Consider the following 20,239-nt stretch of genomic DNA (forward strand, 5'->3'; position numbering starts at 1 on the left):
TTTTACGTCACTTCCGCAGAGGAAGTCAGATGTTGCGGGAGTCTCGTGCGTGTTGAGCTCCAAGGTGAGGTGAACATGTGGAAGCTGCTGCAGGTGTCGCTCCGCAGCGCGGGCTGGAGGAGCGTTTGTTTCCCTGCCCGCCGGCTCCCCGCGGCGGGGTCACGCCGGGTTCCCGCCCGCCAGCTCTGCAGCAGACCCGCCGGAGGAGGAGCCGCCCGAAGCTGCACGGTGGACCCGAACCTGGAGGAACAGTTCGTGTTCCTGGACTGTACAGGTGAGTCAGAGGACAGGTGGGCTGCTCACACACAGAGATTACAAAGAGCTTCATAATGACAACATGAAACACTGAATACGGTCATAAAAAAAAAAGCTTCAGACTTTCTCTCCAGTAAATTCTGTGATCTCAGTTTCCACAACTTTTCCTCATGAAATGTTCAAACCAGCAGCTGCTTGTGGTTTGGACCAATCGTGGCGGTTGGTGTGACGGTAACTGACGTCATTCAGGTGGAAGATGAACAATTCTCACCTGCCAACAAACACGATGCCAAAGACGAGCAAAACTATTCCCAAATGTTCCCAAATGTTCCCAAATGTTCCCAGATGAGGTTTGATTCAGTGAGTCAGAGACATAATCTGCCTCAAACATCAACATCAAACTAGATTTATTTTAATAACATTATTGATGATTTTATTTGCTGCTGATGTTGAGCTGAAAGTTTATTTAATAAAGGTTATAAATGGAACCTTGAGTCCTCATGGTTCTCATGTTCAGCTGAAATATAGTTGTTTGTGTGATCTGCAGGAAGTCGTTACGTACGACTCTTCACTGGCAGCAGTTTAAATAAATCACATTATTTTACTTTGACATTTTATTGCAGAAAGAGACAAAACATCACAAACTGAGTCACAAAGCTGTCACAACACATTTACCTGTTCTCTGTTCTTCCTCTGTCTCACCTGATCCAGAAGACGATCCGCGTCAGGAGGAGAAAGACCTCGTCCTCCACCAGATCTCTGATCAGCAGCGGATCTCTGATCAGCAGCGGATCTCTGATCAGCAGCGGATCTCTGATCAGCAGCGGATCTCTGAGCAGCAGCGGATCTCTGATCAGCAGCAGATCTCTCCGGTGAAGCAGCTCAGGTCTCTGGAGCGTCAGCTGCAGGTGTTGAAGGGCGTGCACCCGCAGGAGGCGGAGCCTGACTCTCTCATTCAGTTTGATGACGTGGACTTCCCGCTGGACCCGAGCATGGTGGCCTCCCAGAGGAAGAGGAAGGTGAAGACAGGTGAGCACAAGATCTTCGGGACTCCGGACGTGGACCAACCGGTGAGCGACACCTGCTGCTCGGGCTGCGGCGCCGTCCTACACTGCACCACCGCTACCGTCCCCGGATACCTGCCCAGCGAGAAGTACAAGGTGCTGCTGCAGGAGGAGCGTTTGGGCGGCGCCACCTGCCAGCGCTGCTACCTGCTGACTCACCACCACAAGGCCTTGAACCTGCAGCTGTCCAAGGACGAGTACCGGGCCGTGGTGCGGCAGATCCGGCCCCTGAAGGCTCTGGTGCTGCTCATCGTCGACCTGCTGGACGTCCCCGACTCCATCGTCCCCGACCTGCCGGAGCTGGTGGGCGCCAACAAACACGTGGTCGTCCTCGGCAACAAGATCGACCTCCTGCCCGCAGACTCGCCCAACTACCTGCAGCGGATCAAACGCCAGCTGTCTCGGTACTGCCAGGACGCCGGGTTCGGTGATCAGGTGACTGACGTGCACCTGATCAGCGCTAAGACCGGGTACGGCATCGAGGGTCTGATCTCCAGCCTGCAGCGGTCCTGGAAGTACAAAGGTGACGTGTACCTGGTGGGAAGCGCCAACGCGGGGAAGTCGACGCTCTTCAACACGCTGCTCGAGTCCGACTACTGCAAGTCCAAAGCCTCTGATGTCATCCATAAAGCCACCATATCCCCGTGGCCTGGTGAGCGCCAAACTACACTCAGCTCTCTGTCACTTTAGTGTTTGTTTGTTTACTGTCAGACAGACAAAGCAGAGCATGATGGGAAATGTCTCATGAATCTGCAGGCTCCGCCTCTGAATTCAGCTTCAACAGTGAAGTTCGTTAATCATTTACCTGGTTCATTTTGTTTGGGTTACATAATTACCTCAAACTGACTCTTTGTTGTGTGTTTGTTGTTTCCTGTCGTGATGCGTTCAGGGACGACTCTCAACCTGCTGAAGTTTCCGATCATCAATCCGACGCCGTACCGGATGTTCCGGCGGCAGGAGCGTCTGAACGAAGCGTCGCGACAGACTGAGAGCGAGCTGCCGCCTGAAGAGCTGAAGAGGCTGCAGCACTTCAGCCGGCAGGGATACTTAGTGGGTGAGACACGGGGAGGGGGGGGGGGGGGGTCACTTCCTGTTTGATCAAGTGATCCAAACCTCACCTGTGTGTGTTCAGGTCGTGTGGGCAGAACCTTCCGGACTGAAGCCGGATCCAGACGGGACGAGATCGAGTTCGACGCTGACAGTTTGGCTTTTGGAGAGAACGAAGACGGAGAGATGACAGCGGCAGGTGAGAAAACTGACAGACACATCTGATTGGATGATGGGTGTGTGACATCATATCAGTCATGATGATACAGGTGTGAATCTGTGAAGAGAAATAGTCACCTGGATGGAACTCAGTTCTATGAGTACTAGCGGAGCCCTTCGCTTCTCTATTTGTCCGCCTCCGCACCTGAGAAGGATCTTTGCACTCATCACCCAATCAGGACGTAGCAACCGCCTAGCAACCCCAGCGCTGCTTGTCTCCCATTGAAACTCAGCCACAAACAACTGGGACCAGCTGGGCTTACTGGTCAGAGGCCTCCACACGTACTCATAGAACTGGAGTTACATCCAGGTAACCGCTACTTCACCGCCTGTCTGATGGTCGTCCCGGCCATGAAGCAGTCCGCCGTAATCGTGCCTGCAGGTCCCTGACCTCGCACCAGTCCGCAAACACCCGCCAACGTGGCGTGTAGACCGTGGAGATGGAAGGGGAATGTGTGTTCTGAATAGTAGAGACCGCCGAGGTTAGAGCTCAACCACGCGTCTCCCGCGCCGGCCGGCTGAGGGTCCCGCCCCTACTGGTCAGTGTGGGGACGCGGAGCTGGCGCTGTTTGTCCCGATAATCAATCAATAGAATAATCGTTAGTTGCTCACTCTGCTGATTCTGACCTTTGTGTGACCTTTGACCTTTATGTGTCGCCAGCTCCCAGCAGGTCACCTGACGAGTTCACCTACAACGAGCTGAAAGATGCTCACTGGCTGTTCGACACGCCGGGGATCATGAAGGAGCACGATGTGAGACGCACAGTACATCACCTTCATCACCTTCACCATCTTCATCACCTTCACCATCATCATCATCTTCACCATCTTCATCATCTCTCTCTGTCTCTCAGCTCCTCAGCCTGCTGAACGAACAGGAAGTGAGGTCAGTGGTTCCCTCTCAGGCCGTCGTCCCGCGAACGTTTGTGTTGAAGCCTGGAACCAGTCTGTTGGTGGGAGCTGTGGCCCGGATCGACTTCCTGCAGGTCACCCGATCAATATAATCAATATAATCAATCCAATACACCCGATCGATATAATCAATATAATCAATCCAATACACAGATCAATATAATCAATCCAATACAACAGCTGATCAATATAATCAATATAATCAATCCAATACACCTGATCAATACAATCAATCCAATACAACAGCTGTGGCATAAATTCTCTTTCTGTTAATCAGGGTTTATTGATGGATTATCAGATGTTATTGGTGATCTGTCATTGATCGGCTGTTACTGATCGGCTGTTATTGATTGGCAGTTATTGATAATCTGTTACTTATTGGCTGTTATTGATGATCTGTTACTGATCGGCTGTTATTGATTGGCTGTTATTGGTGATCTATTATTGATCGGCTATTACTGATTGGCTGTTATTGATTGGCAGTTATTGATAATCTGTTACTGATCGGCTGTTATTGATCGGCAGTTATTGATAATCTGTTATTGATCATGTCTCAGGGGGAGAAGTCCTGCTGGTTCTCGGTTGTGGCCTCAGGTCGGGTTCCGGTTCACGTCACCAGTCTGGAAAAAGCCGCCGGCGTTTATGAGAAACACGCCGGACACGTCCTGCTGGGGGTGAGACGGCGCTCTACGGTCACATGACTCCATCAGCTGTTTGAACGTGTTGCTGACACGCTGTTACTGTCGTGGTGCGTTCAGGTGCCGCAGGGAGGGTCGGAGCGGATGAAGGAGTTTCCGGCGTTGGTTCCTCAGGAGTTCAGGCTGGAGGGTCGAGGTTACCTGGAGGCGGCGGCTGACATCAAACTGTCGTCTGCAGGTAAAAACACTTTGATATCATTTATATATAAATAAATTAATTCTGTTCACGCGTCACAAAGGTAAAACACATCTGTATGACATTAATATCACATCTGTACCTGAAGACGAACAGATGTTCAGTCTGATGTTTCTACTCATGAAGGTACGACTCCAGTCCTGCTTTACTGTTACACTCAGGTAGTTATGTTGATCAATACTTTACTTCTACTGGACTACTTGTTTACCACTTGTTCACTACTTGTTCACTACGTGTTTACTACTTGTTTACCACTTGTTTACCACTTGTTTAGTACTTGTTTACTACTTGTTCACCACTTGTTCACTACTTGTTTACTACTTGTTTACCACTTGTTTAGTACTTGTTTACTACTTGTTTACCACTTGTTCACTACTTGTTTACTACTTGTTTACCACTTGTTTAGTACTTGTTTACTACTTGTTTACCACTTGTTCACCACTTGTTTACCACTTGTTTACTACGTGTTTACCACTTGTTTACCACTTGTTTAGTACTTGTTTACTACTTGTTCACCACTTGTTCACTACTTGTTTACCACTTGTTCACTACTTGTTTACCACTTGTTTAGTACTTGTTCACTACTTGTTTACTACTTGTTCACTACTCGTTCACTACTTGTTTACCACTTGTTCACTACTTGTTTACTACTTGTTTACTACTTGTTCACTACTTGTTTACTACTTGTTTAGTACTTGTTTACCACTTGTTCACTACTTGTTTAGTACTTGTTTACCACTTGTTCACTACTTGTTTACTACTTGTTTACTACTTGTTTACCACTTGTTTACCACTTGTTCACTACTTGTTTACTACTTGTTTACCACTTGTTCACTACTTGTTTACTACTTATTTAGTACTTGTTTACCACTTGTTTACTACGTGTTTACTACTTGTTTACCACTTGTTCACTACTTGTTTAGTACTTGTTTACCACTTGTTCACTACTTGTTTACTACTTGTTTAGTACTTGTTTACCACTTGTTCACTACTTGTTTACTACTTGTTTACCACTTGTTTACCACTTGCTCACTACTTGTTTACTACTTGTTTACCACTTGTTCACTACTTGTTTACTACTTATTTAGTACTTGTTTACCACTTGTTTACTACGTGTTTACTACTTGTTTACCACTTGTTCACTACTTGTTTAGTACTTGTTTACCACTTGTTTACTACGTGTTTACTACTTGTTTACCACTTGTTCAGTACTTGTTTACCACTTGTTTACTACTTGTTTACCACTTGTTCACTACTTGTTTAGTACTTGTTTACCACTTGTTTACTACGTGTTTACTACTTGTTTACCACTTGTTCACCACTTGTTCAGTACTTGTTTGTCCTGATTGGTGGATTAAAGTCCTCCGTCCTCGCTGGGAGGAGCTGAGAGAGGAGACGCGTCAGCTGGATGTTAATCAACACATTTAAAACTGAATTTAATGTGAATCAGTTTAATCTGAACTGATCAAAAGTTACTGTTAATGAGTTTTAATAATGTCAGTACAGCAGACAGCTGACTGTCTGACTGACTGTCTGTCTGACTGACTGTCTGTCTGTCTGCAGGTTGGGTGGCTGTGACGGCGGTGGAAGGCGAGCAGCTGCTGCTGAGGGTTCACGGTCCGGCGGCGGCAGGTTTCAGTCTGAGGACGCCGCCGCTGCTTCCTCACATCGTCTCTCTGAAGGGAGAACGAGTCCGAAAATCTGCCGCCTACAAAGCGGTGAAGCCGGCGGGGCTGCTGGACGGCGGACTGTCGGCCCGCGGAGCCGAGAGGCTGCAGGTGGTGAAGAAGAAGAAGAAGAAGATGATGAAGAAGAAGAAGATGTGAACTCAGACATCCTGCAGAGGACGCTCAGATCCTTCCCGTCTCTGAGTCGTTTATTTATTCTGAAACATTTTCTCTGCAGACAGATGTTGGTGTGTGTGAGTGTGAATGAGTGTGAATGAGTGTGAGTGAGTGAGTGAGTGTGTGAGAGTTTGAGTGTGAGTGTGTGTTTGTGTGTGTGTGAGTGAGTGAGTGAGTGAGTGAGTGAGTGTGTGTGAGTGAGTGAGTGAGTGAGTGTGTTTGTGAGTGTGTGTGTGTATGTGTGTTTGTGAGTGTGTGTGAGTGAGTGGGTATGAGTGAGTGTGAGTGAGTGAGTGAGTGTGTGTGTGAGTGTGTGTGTGAGTGTGTGTGTGTGTGTGTGTGTGTGTGTGTGTGTGTGTGTGTGTGTGTGTGTCCAGGTGCTCTGAGAGGTTGGCAGCAGTAATGTTGATCCTCATTGGTTGAGCAGATATGACATCACATCCCAACAAAGATAAAAAGAGATAAAACAAAATAAAGGATCTCACTGCTGCAGTGGAACAAAGTGACCATCATCATCATCATTATCATCATCATCATCATCATCGTGTGTTTCCTGTCGTGGATGTGAAACAGGAAGAGACTCGGGCTGTTTGCTGTAAATATTTGATGAATGTTTATGATGCAGCTTCACTGAAACTGATTCAGTCGTTCATAATGTCTTTCTATGAGAGTTACAGTATGTATATATAATATTTAATATGTTTTCTATGTTCAATGTTTCTTTAAAGACAAACAGAAACGAATCAGCTTGAAAATCTTTTATTTAAAAAAGTATCATACAGGTTAAATTTGCCTCCTGTAGATGGAATCACAGCTGCTGTTAGTTTATATGTCTGAACATACAGTGAACACATGACGTTTATACTCATTGAAATCTAATCTGATGATCAATGAAGTGAGTTACAGGAAACCTTAAAGGACAAAGATGATGTGATTTTATCTTCAGACTGTTTTATATCCTGCAGTGAAACTGATGAATTCATCACAGCTGAAGGTTCATTTTCTCTATTCGGAGGAAACATGAAGGATGAAAAAGTTCAGTTTAGTCATTAAACTCGTCACTCTGAACAACTTTATTTAAAAATGTACAAAGTTGTGCCGGATCTCTGTGGCATCTTCATCTTCATCAGATATGATTTTGTCTCTTCAGGGGAATTTTATAGTAAATGAAAAGATCAAACACACACCAGCGTCGTCCTGTTAACGTTTACTTTGTGTTTTTAGTAGAAGCAGGTTGATCACAGTGACACCAGAACAAACAGGAGGAAACACTCGGCCGTCGTCTGTCTGGCTCTTTATTTCCTGCTGATAACTGTCCTCAGATCAGAAGTGAAGGATATTAAAGTTTCTATACAGCAAAAAGAAAAAAAAAAACACAAACACGAGACTCTCGTTCACTTTGGCTTCTCAACTAAAAAAAAGGAATATTGCACAGAATTACTCGAAGGAAACAAGCTGCTGATTATTCAGATTTTACAGCAAGTTTAGACTCAAACTGATGATGTTAGTTTCATTTTTTATTCATCACAGGCCACCAAAATGAGACTAATGCAGATTTATAAATGAAGAATAAACCGTCCTGAACTATGAAGATATGTTGTGACGTTTCTACATTAACCTGTAATCCTGCTCGACCAATCACAACTCAGGAAGCAGGTTTGTTACGTGTGTTATGTGACAGTTAACAGATATTCACAAGTGTACAGAAAGTAAAACGCGTCGTCTCTTTGGACTGTAGAGAAAATATCTTTCAGAGACAAACTGCAGAGTTTAACCGTCCGAAACAAAAAACATCAGAATAACTTGTTGCACGTCGTAAAAAGAGAAACGGGACAAAAAGAGCTAAAAAAAAAAAGTATTTCTGTACAGAAAATTGATTGTCAAAGGCACTGAAGTTTTTAAAAATGGCAAAACAACTTATAGAAAATAATATTTGGACAAACTCAACCGACATTTAATATCTTACAAAGTGAAATGTTGAATGAATCCCGAGTAGAAACCCGACTGTAATGTGATGATGCAGTTAAACAGACAGGAAGTCATCACGGACGCAGCGTTTCAACCACAATGTTCTGCTGCGGTTCCAGAAAACGTCCCTTCGAAACTAATGAAGCTGCTGCTGCAAATGATAAACATGCAGCTACACGTCTGCATGTTCACACGTATGCAAAGCAACAGACTCGCATAACGAGTCCTTTGGGAGGCGACTCGTTCCCGGCAGCAGGTTCAACCAGGTGCAGGTGTTCTGGGAACCAAAAGGTGCTGCGACCTGAAGCCGGTTCTCAACGTCCAGCATCACACTGGTAGCAAACTGATGTCTTATAGATCTCATTTAAAACTACAGCTGAAGCTTTATCACAGTTTCACCAAATTTGGTACAACAATGTTAGATCTGGTGACACATGAACATGTTGGTGAGCTGATACCAAAACTGTCACCATGTAACGTGTGACGGACTGAATCTGTTGCAGCGCCAGCCCTGGTTGGATTAGCACCGGATTTATACGGACAGACGTAACAGGTTTGGTGACGTTTTGAGAGTCTGTTGGTGAGATTAAATGTTTTTCCAACAGTAAGTGTGCAAACAAAGATCTAAAATCACGCAGCTGAAAACAAAGTACAATAAAATCTGTAGCTGACTTTAAACAAATGTTTGGTCTCTCCGAGTCGACAACCAGAGGCGAGTTTGTAAGAGTGGGTTTCATATATTTCATGAAGGGGGTGTTTGGACCTCTAATGATGAGACATACAGTGAGTCGATGTAACCGTGTTCAGAAGATACAGAATCAAACTTTTATACTGAAGAACCGACGTTCAGACAGCTGATCATTCTCTGGTTTTCTTCCCGACGTCTCGGCTCGTTTTCAGCGCCGAGAGCCTGAATTTAAAGTTTCTGCTTCAAGGGGAAAAAAAAGCTTCAAACAAGAAGTTCATACGGAGTGCGTTGCCATGGATACGGATCCTCATTTCTGTCCCTTAGCGGTGTTGTCCATGTAGTAGACGTTGACGAGGTGGCGGTTCAGGTGGCGGCGGTACTCCACCTCCAAAGGGAACGTGCGGTCGCAGAAGATGCACATGTGACTCTTGAGCTCAGTCGGCGTTGGAATTTCGTCCGTGGGCGTTTCGGGGTCGTTCGCCATCTTCCCCGACCCGGCGCCGCCGTTACCGTTGAGGCCGGAGTCGTCGCTGCCCTCAGAGGCACTGTCACTGATGTCGCTTCCTCCTTCGTGGCTGCTGTGGATGCCCTCGTCGTCCTCTGGGTCGGCGGGTTTGCTGCGTTGGCTCGGAAGCAGCAGAGAGGGCGGTGATGTGGGTTTAGCGAAGGTGGGGGCGGGGCGGCCCTCAGCGGGAGCGGGCGTGTCCTCGGCTGAGCTGCCGGCGGGAGAAACTTCCATCTTCTCTGAGGGTTTGTCCAGAGTCTTCTCCGACGCCGATGGAGGCGTTTCTTCCATGGGAGCGGCGTCCTGCGGGGGGTCGGGCGTTGGGTCGTGCAGCTGAGCGGATGTTTGAATGTTAACGGGGGACGTCTTGTCTTTAGCCGTTTGTTGGAGTCCTGTGGCTTTCTGGTTGGAGTTCCTGGTCTTCTTCTGCTTTGTGGTGGTGGACTTGTGTTGTGTCGGAGTGGCATCATTTGTCTTGTTAACGTCCTCTGACGCAGATTTCGACTGCAGCTTCTCGGTAGTTGTGGCTTTCAGCCGCCTGGTCTTGGTGGGCGTCTCAGACGAGGACTTTTTGGAAAGATCTAAAGCCTCCACTGCTTTCCTCTTTGCTGCCTTTTCTTTGACCGACTTTTCCTTTTTCTCAGGACTGTCTGGTTTCTGCGGAGCTGCTTCGGCACTTTCGGCACTTTTCTCTGACTTCTTTGATCCAGACTTCCTCGGCTTGTTGAGGCTTTTGTTGTCCTTTCCGCTGCTCTCAGTCTTCAGCTGTTCTTTCTCCTTCTCAGGCCTCTTTTCTTCCTCTTTCTCCACTTTGTGCCTCACGGCTCTTTCTTCCACAGCTCTCTGTTGGTCTGACTTCTCCGTCTCCTTCTGGTCTTTTTCAGGTTCAGTTACTTCTGCCTGGTCTTGGACAGCAGTTTTCTCCACCGGCGGCTTCTTGACTCGTCTCTTCACTTTGCTGTCAGCGTTCGCAGCAGCCGGTACGGCCTCCGTCTGAGTTCCTGTGCTCTCTACAGGATTCTCGTTGATCTTCTCCATCTTCTTTTGCCTCGTTGAGACCTTTTTCTCCGGCTCCATCTTGTCCTTGGTCTTTGGTAGTTTGTCTTTCTCAGAGCTAGCTTTCTCGTTAGCTTTCTTCTGAACCTTGTCAGGTGTTTCGCTCTGCACCGGTTGGGCGACGCTGGGCTTGCTGCTCTTCTTGATCGACAGATTGATGGGACTCGATTGTTTATCGATGGGATCCAGTTCCTCGTCTTCGTCCACGTCGAAGTCCTCCTCGACGCTGGATGAATTTTCAAACTTGCTGGCTCTGGAGGTGTCATCGGCGCCGGGTTTCTTGACGCGCAGTTTGACCTTGGAGACGTCCACGGGGACCTTGCAGCCGGAGTGCCTGGACTTGATGTGGTACTGCAGGTTGCATTTCTTGGAGGCGGCGTACTTGCAGAGCGGGCAGAGGAACTGGCGAGGGTTCAGGTGCAGCTCGACGTGCTTCTTGAAGTTGCTGCGGTCGGCGGTCTTGTACTCGCAGTACGGGCAGGCCAGAGGTTTGGGCCCGTTGTGCACCTGCCGGGCGTGGCGGGTCACCTCATGCTGATTGGCTGCCAGGTAGTTACAGCTCTCACACTTGAAGGGTCGCTCACCTGCACACAGAAAGGTAAAGAGGTCACGCTGCTGCAGTGGAGGTGCGGCAGTGAGCAGGTAGGACAGCAGGAGTTCATGCAGCAGGTGAGTCTGACTGAGTCATGTGACTCACCACATGTGATCAGCATGTTAATAACAACAATCATAATTACAGGCTGTTTATGTATGTTTGACTTAAAGTTGGGCGATACAACAATATGCACCATGAGATGATATGAATATGACATTAATATGAATTTAGATTGCAACACCTGCCTCTCGATATTCACTTTATTAATTAGAGCTGCAGTTAATTAATCAATTAGTGAATCAACAGAACAACAATTTATTATTATTATGACGATCAAATAATCATTTTAGTCATCAAATAATTTTTAAGATTAATCAGGAAAATAACAGGCAGACTAATTACAAATGAAAATAATACTCGTTAGCAGCAGCCCTGGTATCCGATCAATCAGTGTGATTAATGGTAATATTAGACATTAAATGGATATTTTAGGTTTATTTTCATTCTGATGAACTATATTGATTTGTCAGGTGTCCAACATGACTTTCCATGAAATGATCATATCTAGAGCTGCAACGATTAGTCAATACATCGATTAGTTAAGTAATTAATCAGCTATTAACTATTTTGATAATCGATTGATGGTTTTGAAATGTGAATATTTTCTGGTGTCTATGACAGTAAACTGAATATCTTTGAGACGTTTGATGACGTCATCTTGTCATTTTAACCATTTTCAGACATTTTATGGATCAAACAACTAATCGATTAATTGGGAAAATATTCAACAGATTAATCAATAATGAAAATAATAATTATAATAATAATTTAATCACATACATATATATCAAAATATTAACTGCTGTGATACAAAATGTTATCCCTGATGACCCTGCTGCTCTTAATTAACATGTATTCAGTTTGTTTATAGTTATAATTTAATTATTCTATTAATCTTTACATTATTTACAACATTTGAGTTTTTATGTTGCTGTAACAACTTTGTAGCAAAGACATGAGAGTGTTCTGGTAGAACGTGTGTAAAGCGTGTTCTCGTTTAGTTTACATACATGTAGAGTCAGAACATACATCAGCCCTGAAACACCTGAACCAGGACATCATGCAGGTAGATTCAGGTAGTGTCCACACGGAGCAGAGGAGTCTGAACTCACACTGTCTGATGGTTTAATCCAGATGTGCAGGTGTGTTTTCAGACTGATGGGTTTAATCTAGATGTGCAGGTGTGTTTTTGGTCTGATGGGTTTAATCCAGATGTGCAGGTGTGTTTTTGGTCTGATGGGTTTAATCCAGATGTGCAGGTGTGTTTTTGGTCTGATGGGTTTAATCCAGATGTGCAGGTGTGATTTTGGTCTGATGGGTTTAATCTAGATGTGCAGGTGTGTTTTCAGACTGATGGGTTTAATCCAGATGTGCAGGTGTGTTTCAGACTGATGGGTTTAATCTAGATGTGCAGGTGTGTTTTCAGACTAATGGGTTTAATCCAGATGTGCAGGTGTGTTTGCAGACTGATGGGTTTAATCTAGATGTGCAGGTGTGTTTGCAGACTGATGGGTTTAATCCAGATGTGCAGGTGTGTTTTCAGACTGATGGGTTTAATCCAGATGTGCAGGTGTGTTTTCAGACTGATGGGTTTAATCCAGATGTGCAGGTGTGTTTCAGACTGATGGGTTTAATCCAGATGTGCAGGTGTGTTTCAGACTGATGGGTTTAATCCAGATGTGCAGGTGTGTTTTCAGACTGATGGGTTTAATCCAGATGTGCAGGTGTGTTTTCAGACTGATGGGTTTAATCCAGATGTGCAGGTGTGTTTTTAGTCTGATGGGTTTAATCTAGATGTGCAGGTGTGTTTTCAGACTGATGGGTTTAATCCAGATGTGCAGGTGTGTTTTTAGTCTGATGGGTTTAATCTAGATGTGCAGGTGTGTTTTTAGTCTGATGGGTTTAATCCAGATGTGCAGGTGTGTTTTTGGTCTGATGGGTTTAATCCAGATGTGCAGGTGTGTTTTTAGTCTGATGGGTTTAATCCAGATGTGCAGGTGTGTTTTTAGTCTGATGGGTTTAATCCAGATGTGCAGGTGTGTTTTTAGTCTGATGGGTTTAATCCAGATGTGCAGGTGTGTTTTTAGTCTGATGGGTTTAATCCAGATGTGCAGGTGTGTTTTTAGTCTGATGGGTTTAATCCAGATGTGCAGGTGTGTTTTTAGTCTGATGGGTTTAATCTAGATGTGCAGGTGTGATTTTGGTCTGATGGGTTTAATCCAGATGTGCAGGTGTGATTTTGGTCTGATGGGTTTAATCCAGATGTGCAGGTGTGTTTTTAGTCTGATGGGTTTAATCCAGATGTGCAGGTGTGTTTCAGACTGATGGGTTTAATCTAGATGTGCAGGTGTGATTTTGGTCTGATGGGTTTAATCCAGATGTGCAGGTGTGTTTCAGACTGATGGGTTTAATCCAGATGTGCAGGTGTGTTTTCAGACTGATGGGTTTAATCCAGATGTGCAGGTGTGTTTTCAGACTGATGGGTTTAATCCAGATGTGCAGGTGTGTTTTTAGTCTGATGGGTTTAATCTAGATGTGCAGGTGTGTTTTCAGACTGATGGGTTTAATCCAGATGTGCAGGTGTGTTTTTAGTCTGATGGGTTTAATCTAGATGTGCAGGTGTGTTTTTAGTCTGATGGGTTTAATCCAGATGTGCAGGTGTGTTTTTGGTCTGATGGGTTTAATCCAGATGTGCAGGTGTGTTTTTAGTCTGATGGGTTTAATCCAGATGTGCAGGTGTGTTTTTAGTCTGATGGGTTTAATCTAGATGTGCAGGTGTGTTTTTAGTCTGATGGGTTTAATCCAGATGTGCAGGTGTGTTTTTAGTCTGATGGGTTTAATCCAGATGTGCAGGTGTGTTTTTAGTCTGATGGGTTTAATCCAGATGTGCAGGTGTGTTTTTAGTCTGATGGGTTTAATCTAGATGTGCAGGTGTGATTTTGGTCTGATGGGTTTAATCCAGATGTGCAGGTGTGATTTTGGTCTGATGGGTTTAATCCAGATGTGCAGGTGTGTTTTTAGTCTGATGGGTTTAATCCAGATGTGCAGGTGTGTTTTTAGTCTGATGGGTTTAATCTAGATGTGCAGGTGTGTTTCAGACTGATGGGTTTAATCCAGATGTGCAGGTGTGTTTCAGACTCTCTGTGTCCGTGTGGACACCTGAGACAGGTACACAGCACAACACAGGAAGTCACAGCACGTAGTTCTGCAGTAAATCACTTTACCAGGTTAATCCCACACGGCTGCTTCAGTGAGAGCACAAACACAAACATGGTGACAAGAAAACACACAAGCATCAATCATCAACCACCACAGGTCTCAGGTGAGAATACTACTAGTACTACTATATTACTACTATACTACTACTATACTACTGCTATACTACTACTATTACTAGTAGTACTACCATTTCTTCTAATATAATACTATTCCCTAGTCCCAAGTCCTGAACCCAGTGTTTCCAGTACCAGACCCTTAAAGGACCAGTGTGTAGAAGTCAGTAGCGTCTAGCGGAGCAGACTTGGCAGAAATAGAAGATAATATTCATCAGAATATTTTAATTAGTGTTTAATCACCTGAAAATAAGAATCGTTGTTTTCATTACATTAGAACGAGTCTTTATATGTACAGAGGGAACAGGTCCTCCTCCACAGAGCCGCCATGATGCAAGTGTTTGTGGGGGGGGGGGCACTAAATCCTACACACTGGTACTTTAAACAAGTCATTGTGTGAATTCACCAATTTAAAACATCACTGGTATTAAAACTGAAGTTCTTTTGTTTAGAAAGAAACCAATCACACGTTTGTGGTTTCGATCGATCGCTCATCACGTAAACAGAGACAGCGTTTCATCGAGCTCAGAGCGTCTCGACCACAAACACGGTTTGGTTTGGTGTCTGACGTTCACACCTGGTGACCTGCTGTCATTACACACCAGTGAACCTACAGGAAGACGTCCTGAATGTTTCCTAATGATCACTGCGTTATATCTGCTGCTCTGTAACTCGTCCTGTGTTTAAAGCAGATGTTACAGATGTTGGAGTGTGATGGACTGACCGGAGTGAGTCCTCATGTGTCTGGTCAGGTGAGTCTTCTGGGAACTGGAGTAGTCGCAGTACGGACACTGGAACGGACGCACACCTGTACAACACACAACAGCAGTTAGTCCTACCTGTGTGTGTGTGTGTGTGTTAGTCCTACCTGTGTGTGTGTGTGTGTGTTAGTCCTACCTGTGTGTGTGTGTGTGTGTGTGTGTTAGTCCTACCTGTGTGTGTGTGTGTGTGTGTGTGTTAGTCCTACCTGTGTGTGTGTGTGTGTGTTAGTCCTACCTGTGTGTGTGTGTGTGTGTGTGTGTTAGTCCTACCTGTGTGTGTGTGTGTGTGTTAGTCCTACCTGTGTGTGTGTGTGTGTGTGTGTGTGTGTGTGTGTTAGTCCTACTTGTGTGTGTGTGTGTGTGTGTGTGTGTGTGTGTGTGTTAGTCCTACCTGTGTGTGTGTGTGTGTGTGTGATAGTCCTACCTGTGTGTGTGTGTGTGTGATAGTCCTACCTGTGTGTGTGTGTGTGTGTGTGTGATAGTCCTACCTGTGTGTGTGTGTGTGTGTTAGTCCTACTTGTGTGTGTGTGTGTGTGTGTGTGTGTTAGTCCTACTTGTGTGTGTGTGTGTGTTAGTCCTACCTGTGTGTGTGTGTGTGTGTTAGTCCTACTTGTGTGTGTGTGTGTGTTAGTCCTACCTGTGTGTGTGTGTGTGTGTTAGTCCTACTTGTGTGTGTGTGTGTGTTAGTCCTACCTGTGTGTGTGTGTGTGTGTGTTAGTCCTACTTGTGTGTGTGTGTGTGTGTGTGTGTGTGTGTGTTAGTCCTACTTGTGTGTGTGTGTGTGTTAGTCCTACCTGTGTGTGTGTGTGTGTGTGTGATAGTCCTACCTGTGTGTGTGTGTGTGTGTTAGTCCTACCTGTGTGTGTGTGTGTGTGTGTGTGTTAGTCCTACCTGTGTGTGTGTGTTAGTCCTACCTGTGTGTGTGTGTGTGTGTTAGTCCTACTTGTGTGTGTGTGTGTGTGTGTGTGTGTGTTAGTCCTACTTGTGTGTGTGTGTGTGTTAGTCCTACCTGTGTGTGTGTGTGTGTGTGTGTGTGATAGTCCTACCTGTGTGTGTGTGTGTGTGTGTGTGATAGTCCTACCTGTGTGTGTGTGTGTGTGTGTGTGTGTGTGTGTGTTAGTCCTACCTGTGTGTGTGTGTGTGTGTGTGTTAGTCCTACCTGTGTGTGTGTGTGTGTGTGTGTGTGTGTGTGTGTGTGTGTGTTAGTCCTACCTGTGTGTGTGTGTGTGTGTGTGTGTGTGTGTGTGTGTGTGTGTGTTAGTCCTACCTGTGTGTGTGTGTGTGTGTGTGTGTGTGTGTGTGTGTGTGTGTGTTAGTCCTACCTGTGTGTGTGCGGATGTGTTGGATGTAGTTGCTCTTGCGGTCGGAGAAGTAGGAACACTGGCTGCAGGTGTGCAGTTTGCTGGGGAAATGGTTCCTCAGGTGTTTCCTCCAGTGATACTGGCTGACGGTGGTGTACGGACACAGAGTGCACTTGAACACCCTGAGAGACAGACAGACAGACAGGGATCAATACATGTATTGATCAGGCTGTAGAGTCACAGGTAGACAGGTGTGTCATGTGTTACCTGTGGTCCTCGCCCTCCTTGCTGTGGTGCTTCAGGTGAGCGATGTAATGGTCGTAGCGGTTGGTGTTGTATCCGCACCGTTCACAGCGGATCAGCCCTTTGCTGTCGCCGGCGGCGGCTGCCGCCTCCCCGCCGCTCTCCGCCTCCCCGCCCGATGGCGCCCGTGACTCCGGTGTCTCCGCCTCCTTGGCCTTGGCCTTGCTGCGTCCCTCCACCCGGTTCACCACCATCATCTTGCTAACGGCGTGGGTGCTCAGGTGCTCCACAAACTCCTGCTCGTTCTGCGCCTGGAAGTGACAGGGTTTACAGTGGAACGGCTTCTTCTTCTTCGCCCCCTCCCCCGCCGCCGCCGTCGTCGCTGCGGGGCTGTCTTTGCGTTTGGCGCCCGCCGGAGGCGCGCCGCCACCGCCGCCGCCGGCTGAGGGGCGGGGCTGAGAGCGCCGCGACAGGTCTTCAGCTTTGTCCCCGTCTTCCTCATCCTCCTCGTCCTCCTCTGTGTCGTTTCCTACGACCACGGCGACGATGCCCGGGCCCGGAGACTCGGGGTACTCGATGATGCACACCTCTCGGTGGTTCTGGTTGTCGTAGCTGTACCTGAACGCACCGGTGAGGTGATATTAATCAGGATAAATCTGAGTCTGTCACATAAAACTAGTCCTCAAATACTTTAATTAACTCTTATTTATCTCATAGTAAGACGTAACCATGGCAACATTTACATTATAACACACTGATTCCAGACCTGATGATGCTCTCGTCCTCGCTGTCCGAGTAGTTGCATCCCACCGTCTTCAGCTCCATCATCTCCTTCTCGTCCGCCGCGCTGCCGCTGCCGTCGCCGCAGCCGCCGCCGCCGCCGCCGCCGCAGCCCTCCGCCGCCGCCACGTTGGCCAGCATCACCAGCTGAGGGGCGGGCAGCGTGTTCCTGGGCATGTCGCTGAGGGTCTGACCGTCCTCCATCAGGGAAACTCCCACAGGAAACATCTCCACGGGGAACACCGTCTGAGCGGCCATGTCGACGTTCAACGCTTCACCTCCGCGGGACAAAAAGCTGCAGACGGGACGACATGGCGTCGTTATAGATTATCAGCAGTCATATCAGTGGATCTCTGACACATTGACAGTCTTTGTGTTTCCTGTTGAGCTGCTAACGTTGAAACATCTACTGGATTGGACTCAAGCTTCAGATTAACTTCCATTATAAGGTCGTTATGAAGGATCTTCTGATGGTCAGTATGAACATTGATTACAGCTTTAATGTTCATCTGATGACTGTTGGTTTAAGACTCACGTGATAAAATGTGAACTTGTGCTTTCAGTAGTTTTAGTTTGTGCTGCATATTCTGAATGAAACCGTCCTTATTGCCACAAACTAATCTAGAGCTGCGACTAACGATCTGATGATTATTTTCTTAATTAATCGATTAGTTGTTTGGTCTATAAAATGTCAGAAAATAGTCAAAAATGTGCCTGTTAGTCCCAAACAACCAGGAAATAACCACGTTTAACTGTCAAACCATCACACCAAACGCCACAACTCCAAATCACAGGCGTCTGTTGATTTTGGACGTTTCATGCAGAAAAGTTGCTGCAAAGTGTCGCAAATATTTCTTACAGATTTCTTGACTTTGTGTTCATTATTTGCGACGACACAAATCACAGTTTCCTGGTTTAAGAGCCTGGAAGTTTTTTTTCCCTTTTAAAATAACTAAACAATGAATTGATTATCAGAATAGTTGTAGTTTATTAATCACTGCAGCTTCCACATGTTGCTGTCAGGATCCCTGCAGATGTGACTCTCTGCTGTTCAACCTGGAAACAGGCTGGAAATGTGTCTGTCGGCCATTTTGAAACAGCACCACAGTTCAGTCGACAGCGACACAGAAAAACATCCAGAAGTGCGTCTGGAAAACACCCAGATTACCACATCCCGGCGGTCTGTCCCCCCCCCAGCGCCGGAGCACCGACTCTACTGGAAAACCCGATTAAACCTTTAATACAGATGAACCTGAATATTAGTTTGGTTAACAGCAAGCTAAAAGTTCTTTAAAAACGTTAAAGTTATTTCACACTTCAGCACCGACATCGTGGTGAATATCTGTGTTATTTAGGTCCAACAGTGAAGTTGGCTGATCGGCTCCGAGCTCCACATGTTGAAAACATTTTACAGTTAAACTGATTCAGAGTCTGTCGCTGAAATATTTGGTGAAAATCCTGTTCAACTACTTTTAAAAAACTAGACGTTAAACCGGGACAACAGTCGGTGTAAAGTTGTTTTTTTTTTCAGCGACCATTTCAGAGAAAGTTTGCGGAAGCGCACAAGTCGAATCAAACAGCGACAATCAGATTTAAATGTTTAAATAAGTGAGTTAAACGTGTTGGGGGACGTTTCCCGGTGTTTTCAGCGGGAGAAGGACTCGTTAACAGCGGGTTAGATGTGAGTAAAGTGCCGGTGAGTGTGGGAGTGTTAGCCGTGGTGCTGATCAGCCCCGGACAGCGCCTTCTTCACCGACCCGCCGCCTCCATTTTCCTCCAAACTACCGACAACTTTCCACCGCTCTGCTCCGCCTAACAGCGGCCCGCAGCTGCTCTCTCACCCCGGACACCTCTCACCCAGCGGCGGGGACACTCACCGGCTCCTCCGATCCAAACTTTAACAAACTTTCCTGCTGTTTGTTTCCTCTTTCTGAGTGTTTTTTTTTTTGTCTTCGACGAACAGCGCAGAAAGAAAAGTGTTGGGGAAGAAGTTTCTGCACATTCCTCCACAGCGACCCAGCAGCGACGCAAAGCTGTGACGTCAGCGCGTTCTCCACAGCGAGCCAGCAGCGACGTACAGAAGCTGACGTCAGCACGTCGTGGCGGCTGCGAGCTACAAGTTGAGTCAAAGTACTTTTACTGAAGTATATTTTTTAAAGTAGGTAAGATGGAGAACATTCACTGAGAAGACACAATAAGGTGTTTGAATGTGGTTCAGTGTTTACAGCATCACTCTGCTGTTGGTATTAAATGTATTTAACAGAAATACATTTCCTGTGTGAATGCTGACAGCTGAAATTAACTGCAAAGCACTGCGGAAAATACTACAGACGTGTTCAACATCCCCATCTGTACAACTCTGCAGAGTTTGGTTACCATGACATACATTAAAGAGACACGGCGGTTAATAAGTAGTATGGTGGTGTTATATTAATGACCACATGGTGGCGCTATGTCAACAGAACTGCAGAAATATCATGTTATAATGTTACAGTAGCGCCCCCTGTGGACAGAACTGTATGAAATGTTACACATTTGTTTAGTGTGACTGTACGTACAACGTTCCCAAATTTAGTTGCAATCCAGTTGAGTATTGGAGAGTTATGACCTGTTAAGTGCATCAGGCCACGCCTTCGAAAGTTTGGTAACCAATTACAGACAAACGGTAAGTGACAACAAACACAAACTTTTCAGTTTTGTTCGGGTTCCTCTAAA

The 20,239-nt window shown here is 46.1% G+C and overlaps 2 protein-coding genes across 5 annotated transcripts; one reads left to right on the forward strand and one right to left on the reverse strand.

Annotated features, from left to right (window-relative positions):
- noa1 (nitric oxide associated 1) lies at nt 1–6,403 on the forward strand. Of its 4 annotated transcripts, none has more exons than XR_006405446.1 (10): nt 1–274; nt 967–1,971; nt 2,209–2,373; nt 2,452–2,565; nt 3,247–3,338; nt 3,440–3,571; nt 4,055–4,171; nt 4,256–4,373; nt 5,955–6,318; nt 6,366–6,403. XR_006405446.1 is itself a non-coding variant. In XM_044364160.1 (10 exons), the coding sequence occupies exons 1-10, from the start codon at nt 76–78 to the stop codon at nt 5,967–5,969; spliced, it is 1,992 nt and encodes a 663-aa protein (XP_044220095.1). In that variant the 5' UTR covers nt 1–75; the 3' UTR covers nt 5,970–6,064. The 4 variants fall into 4 exon arrangements, 3 of the variants coding, with proteins under 3 accessions (XP_044220095.1, XP_044220093.1, XP_044220094.1); XM_044364160.1 differs by lacking the exon at nt 6,366–6,403 and adding an exon at nt 4,518–4,552 and having other exon boundaries at nt 5,955–6,064; XM_044364158.1 differs by lacking the exon at nt 6,366–6,403 and having other exon boundaries at nt 5,955–6,357.
- A 575-nt stretch (nt 6,404–6,978) lies between these two features.
- Nucleotides 6,979–19,613, reverse strand: rest (RE1-silencing transcription factor). The gene is made up of 6 exons (XM_044363300.1): nt 19,402–19,613; nt 17,511–17,819; nt 16,769–17,362; nt 16,523–16,683; nt 15,164–15,247; nt 6,979–11,036 (listed from the first exon to the last, which is right to left on the reverse strand). Exons 2-6 carry the CDS (start codon nt 17,780–17,782, stop codon nt 9,199–9,201), a joined length of 2,949 nt encoding a protein of 982 aa, XP_044219235.1. The 5' UTR covers nt 17,783–17,819; nt 19,402–19,613; the 3' UTR covers nt 6,979–9,198.
- Nucleotides 19,614–20,239: the final 626 nt, after the last annotated feature.

Source organism: Thunnus albacares, chromosome 10 (assembly GCF_914725855.1).
Source record: "Thunnus albacares chromosome 10, fThuAlb1.1, whole genome shotgun sequence".
NCBI classification, from domain to species: Eukaryota; Metazoa; Chordata; class Actinopteri; order Scombriformes; family Scombridae; genus Thunnus; species Thunnus albacares.